At 47.9% G+C, this 6,000-nt stretch overlaps 1 protein-coding gene across 3 annotated transcripts in view; it reads right to left on the minus strand.

Annotated features, from left to right (window-relative positions):
• The window catches only part of CCDC85A (coiled-coil domain containing 85A), a 70,874-nt gene extending 65,752 nt beyond the window's left edge, over positions 1 to 5,122 (minus strand). For all 3 annotated transcript variants that reach the window (XM_086745728.1, XM_086745727.1, XM_086745730.1), the window contains exons 1-2: positions 4,441 to 5,122; positions 1,050 to 1,965 (exon numbers count right to left, since the gene is read on the minus strand). In XM_086745728.1, the coding sequence (XP_086601854.1) occupies positions 1,050 to 1,965; positions 4,441 to 4,659 (1,135 nt within the window). In that variant the 5' untranslated portion in view covers positions 4,660 to 5,122. The remainder of the gene's footprint in view (positions 1 to 1,049; positions 1,966 to 4,440) is intronic.
• Between the last annotated feature and the right edge of the window lie 878 nt (positions 5,123 to 6,000).

Here is a 6,000-nt window from a genome sequence, read left to right on the forward strand (position 1 = left end):
GGAAACACATGAACTCCATCCAAGGCAATTTACTTAAGCAAAATCCTCACTTTCTTCACTGCTTGACTTCAAATCTAAGTGTAAAGTTCTAAGAAACGGGTTTTCAGCTATGATGCTAATTTCCTTCATGAAAACATCTCAAAGCACATAGAAGAAACAAAATGGAGCAGACTAGAAATTCTGATAAGTCTATAAAAAGTTATTTCTACAACATAGCAGGATGTTTGAACTTTGGTTTTAATCATTTAATTTGCTGTATTTCGTTCATTTCAATATGTTGTAGCTGCTTATCTTTCAAAATAGCAAAATACTTAAATTGTGACTGTCTTAAAAACTAATTAAATTTCAACCAGTGAGGATACACAGCTCTTAAAAGCTAGGCGTGTTTACTGAGTATCTTTCTAAAATGCAGCAATAACAACAACCAAAAAAAAATTCCTTAAGATCCTCCTTAATTTTTAATTTGGTATAATTAAACACACGCAAACTCAAGGCTTTGAGAAGCTTTAGGAGCTACCAGATTCATTTATATTGAGCCTAGCTCTTCATCTGGGGTCTTTCTCAGAGTTTATGGAAAAGGATATAAGGAGCCTTCCATCAGTAGACAGGAAATTTTAAAACCTTTAAAGCTACAGACAGAGTAGGTTAGGAACATGGAAATGAAATTGGAGACGTTCACCTCCATTCTGCTGACTCAAATATAGGCAGGACAAGAAACATAAGCAATTCCACTCTGATGTAAACAGCAGTCTACCCAAGGGACACAGTTCAGATCTACCAACCACAGAGCGGGATCAAGGCCAAGAGCTGCTTCTTGACAATACACCAACACTCAAGATGCACGTCTCCTCTACTTTTTTAATCCACTCAATGCCTGCTGGACGGACAAAGAGGTATACTCCGATTAAATCACCTGCTAAAGGAATAATGCTGACTTGCTAGCTTTCACTTCACATAAAACATTATTCCTTTTCCAGAAACAGCCAAAATAGCACTGAAACTACCTCAGTAATTTTCAAAGTGAGGTTTTGCTAAACATATTGACCCACCATTCATTCCATTGTATATACTTCGGTGGTGAGGTGACAGGTCATCCGTTACTTGTCTCCTGAGGGTACCTTCTCTGCTGCCTCCACCAAGATGTTTGAGATGCTCTGGGCTCCCGCCATAGTGTTGTTTGAGATGCTCAGGGCTCGTACCCCTCACTTTGTGGAGATGTTCTGTACTCCCACTCGGTGTGTGCTTTTGAAGATGATCTGGGCTGCCGCTGCTGTGCTTTTGATGCTCAGGGCTACTACCAGGCCTCTGCTTTTGAAAGTGTTCAGGGCTACTACTCAAAACGTGCTTTGGGAGAGTTTCTGGGCTGCTGCTGCTGTGCTTTTGTTGTTCGGGTCCTTTGACGATGGTTTTGTGATGTTCCGGACTCGGTCCTTTCAGGTGGTGATCAGGACTGCCAGAACTCCGAGGCTTCTGGAGATGCTCTGGGCTGATACTCCTGTGTTTCTGATGCTCAGGGCTTCCTTCACCCCGAGGCTTTTGAAGGTGTTCTGGACTAGTACTCGGATGGTGTTTATGATGATCTGGACTGTCTGTACTTCCCGTGCTAGAAGTACTACTGCCATCTCCGACATCTCTTATGTAAGTACTCGTCGCCGTTAACTGGCACAGGCTGATCTGGCTGTCGATAGAGCTCCGGCTGCCTGCTCCACCGCTTTTCTCCTCATCTAGCAACACACACAATTCTTTCAGCTCCAGGTTTTCCTTAACCACTTCTTCTTGTCTCACTTCCAGTTCTTTCAGCTTCTGTAAGTATAAGGCAACCTCTTTGTGCATAACACTAGCGCTGTACCTGCCCAGTCTCTGCCACTCACGGGACACCTTCTTGCCTTTCTGCCTGTCATCATCCAGAAAGCAGCAAAGGTCTCTCAGTTCTTGGTTATCTTCTTGCAGCTTCTGGTTGATATCCTTTAAAAGAAAGACAATCATGACAGAGAAGTGTCTAAAACAATTAACGTTAGACTGTTACCGTTGTACAAGCCAGTGAACAGCACTGCTATAAACCCATCATCTGAGCACTCAAGTGAGGCATCAATAATCGCGTATGTAGACCTGGCATATTGTAACAGCATCATGTTCCAAACAAACAAAGCTTCTGCCCAGTAAAAAGTGACTATAACGTGGAGCTAATCTTGAAGGGTTCAAAGACTAACACAAAAGTTTCAGCTGCTTAATTAATTTTCATGCCAAGTATCAGAATAATTTAGCTCCCAAACTGGGCAAAGATCAGAAGCACTCTCACGATGATCTCACTCCCTTGAGAAATATTCACCTGCAAGTTACTGCTGAATAAAAAAACCTGCAAGGTACATAAGAAATTGTAATCTCACTTAATTAATTAATTATTAACATTTATACTCTCTGTTCCCCAAAGCTTACTCACATCTAAAGATGAACGTTTTAGAAATTTAAAGTATTTGGGTTTTGTTTGATTTTGTTTGAGATTTGCATAGAAGAACCTTGTCAGTCATCCCGTGATCAGAATTGCTTCAACCACTCTGAAATGAAATAATCTGCTTTAATAGATTTTTCACTCCTAAAAAAGTGAAGTACATGATTCCATACCCTTCTCTAAGTGAGGAACATTCTGAAAAAAAATGTTCAAGCTATTACTACAGCAGAGTAACATGCCAAAGAAGACATGTTCAGTATGTCATCCTCCTAGTTTTACTAAACTGGCTTGTGACCATATTTATCTTTCTCCCATCTAAGTATTCATTCCTCCTTATATATGATAACAGAAGTAGAGATTAGCCATAATTCTTAAAAACCTAGCCTTTTGAAAAGACCATTTTAGCAGTCCTTCTTAAGGAAGCTTTTGTAACTCCATGGGATTTTACGTGCATGCATGCGTTTGATCTTTGTCTCAAAATAACTTTGACTTGACCAATTTCAACTCCTGTTTGAAAAAGGAGAAACGTCAGTGAGGCTACAAGGTAGCCTTAGAAATCTGTGCCGGTGAGAGATATTTAAAATGACTCCATGGTGGAATAAAACAGTTTGAGTGGAAGCCCACAATTCATGGCACAGCTGGCCATTGTTACTCATTGTTACTGGGTTATTTCACAGGGGACAAAGGAGGTAGATGTCCAGACACCAAGACAGGACTCAAAATCTCGCTCTCCCACATTCCTTTTATAAGTTCCAGCTGAGGCATCCCAACAAAGGGTGGAAGTTAAACATCACTTCAGGAGTTCAGAATTGAGAGAGGAATTTGTCACTCCTTCCTACACACCTTGGTGTCTTTTGTTACTTATCTGGAAGATGCATAAATCCATATGATGCCACAACGCCTTTGCACATAACTGGGAGAAAAATACTATTGTTGTAATTTAACTTACATTTTAAATGTAAGCTTTCTTTTTACTACAGCACTATCATTTATGGGTCTTTCTTCACCCCCAGACACTATATATTGCCAAAAAGAGGGAGAGGACACACACACTCTCTCATACTTTGCAAAACAGGAAAACTTGGAAGACAGGAACAGTCTTCCCCCACATGCTATTTATTTTATGCCACGCTATTATAACAGACACTTTCTCAGTAATTTAGTTGTTTAAAGCCATTCAACACGTCAAGAACACTCTTCTAATGTACTTTCATGTAACCATTCATCTCCATCTCTCCTCTCGTGCCCTCCAACCTCACCTCACTGAAGGAATTTCTTAGAAACAATGTAATTTCTCAAAGAAACAAGACAGAAAATGTTTTGCAGTCATGCCTACTTTAAAATAACTTTCTAGGTCTATAATATACGTGTACATGCTACATCAGGGTCGTTATCTGTAGACAGTCACACTACCTTCCCAATCCTCACAACTGGGAAGGAAACATTAGGGACTATGCTTCTAAGCCAACAAAAGAGTTAAATTAAGAATGGCTAAGTCATTACAGTCTTGGTCTGCCTCTCAGTGTAGTCTGCGGAGAGCGAAAATGGTTTGACCAGAGATGCATTTTCAGATAACAAACTAGGGGCTGGTTCCGATCATCCCGAAACCGAGCCCAGGGGTTTCCCATCACCTGCCATACGCTGCACTGTGCCCTGGAAATGGCCAATGCTCCCCAGCAGCCTACCAGACTGCCTAGAGATGGGCAAGTCATCTTAGAGCAGCGACAGAAAACAGCTACACAAAACCTTTCGAATGTCTCCAGCTCTGCACACTATCCTTTCACACGCGCTTCGGACAGGATCATTTAACCTTACTAAAAACCAGTGAAGTCTCACCCAAAAGTGACCAGACTTAAGTGTTTTCATCGCCCTAAAGTGTCGGTTTAGACCCATCCACCTGATGCCATTGCTCCCGGCGGGACGGGCGGGAGACAGGGGCAGAAACTCCAGGGTGCTCCCCCCCGCCCCAAACCCATCCCACTCCCCGCTACCTTGAGGCCGCGGATCTCGCCGAGGTGGAGCTGGAGGCGGCGGTTCACCTCGCGGATCAGGTTGCTGTGGTCCAGCATCGCGCTCATCTTCTCGGCCTCGGCTCGGCGGAGGCTGCGGATCAGCTCCTCCTTGCTCCACTTCAGCAGCTCCTCGTCCGACACCTTGGACAAGTCCTCGGTCGGCGCCGCCCCGCAACTTTCCGTCGCCGCTTTGGACATGGTGGCGGTGGTGGTCCGGTAACCCGGGTGGTCCCGCCGCAGCCCTCCCGGGGCCGCCCCGCCGTGCGCCGGGGAAAGGGCAAGCCCGGAGCCGGCGGGAGGGGCGGCGGTGCCCCCAGCTCCAGCGCTGGCTGGGGGGAAGGGGGTTAGAGGGAAATCACTCCTGGCCCCAGGCAGCGGATCCTGGAAAAAAAGGAGGAAGAGGAGGAAAGGGTGTGGAGGAAGCAAACTTCCCCCGTCGAGAAGGAAAAAAAAAAATATAAAATAAAATAAAAAACAGGCCGAGGCGCAGGGAAGCCCAGCTCTTTCAACAGGTCAGCGGCAGCAGCGCTCGCCCCGTCCCGCCGGCGACGCCGGGGCTGGCCGGCGCTGGCAGCGGCGCCTCTCACGGCAACCGGCGCCGCTCGGCGCGGGGAGGGTGCGGAACCCCGCGCCAGCGCACCATGGCCGAAGGGAGGGGAAGGGAGGGCCGGGATGCGCGGCCCGGCCCGGCCCGGCCCGGCGGCGGGAGGAGCGGGGCGGGCGGGAAGAAGGGGCGCGCGCGCTGCCGGCGGCAGTGGCGGGCGCGAGGCGGCTCGCGCCTTTTCAGCGGGGCTCGCGCCACGTGCGGGCGGGGAAAGCGGCGAGGGAGGGAGGCGGGGAGGGGGGAGCGGCAATGTCCCCGCGCGGCTCGCGAGCGCCACCTGCCGTCCGCCATTTCGCGGCGGCCGCCATCTCGGGCGGGGGCGGAACGCGGCCGGGCCCCGCCGCTCTCTCCCTCCCGTTCCCGTTCCCGTTCCCCTGGCCGCTTCTGCGGGGCGTGCGGGAGCGGAGACATCCAGCGACCCCCATCCCTGCACCAGGGCGGGCGGCGGGAGGTCACCTTCCACCACCCAAAGCCAGCGCCGCCTCAGCCTCCGCCGCATCGCTCGTTTACGGCGAGAACACCTCAGCCTGACGGAGCTGTCCCCAGACAGAACTCGATGCGGGTCCCCACCGCCGCTCTTTACTCAGGGTGAAGGTCACATGCCATGAAACGAGCTCCCCCCGGGACTATGTAAGACTGGGATATTCCTATTTCTTCCTTGAGAATATTCAGTCGCGGCGCTGCGAGAGCTTTACGTTTCCCCATTTGCTTGGAGATACAAAGACTCTACATAAATCTGCCTTGCAGATGATTTGAGAATGAAACTTGATAATCCATTCATGCTGCTTGCAAAGAAAGATGATACGATATATCTCAGCGGCACAAGTGGATGAACTGAAACTATTAGGTGAATAATTTGTTGAATTCCCATTTTTAAATCGCCCAGTTCCCCCTGAACAATCCCCCGCAGGCAGAGGAGGTTGCCTCACTTAATA

The sequence above is a fragment of the Chlamydotis macqueenii genome, chromosome 3, assembly GCF_036417535.1.
Source record: "Chlamydotis macqueenii isolate bChlMac1 chromosome 3, bChlMac1.mat, whole genome shotgun sequence".
NCBI lineage: Eukaryota > Metazoa > Chordata > Aves > Otidiformes > Otididae > Chlamydotis > Chlamydotis macqueenii.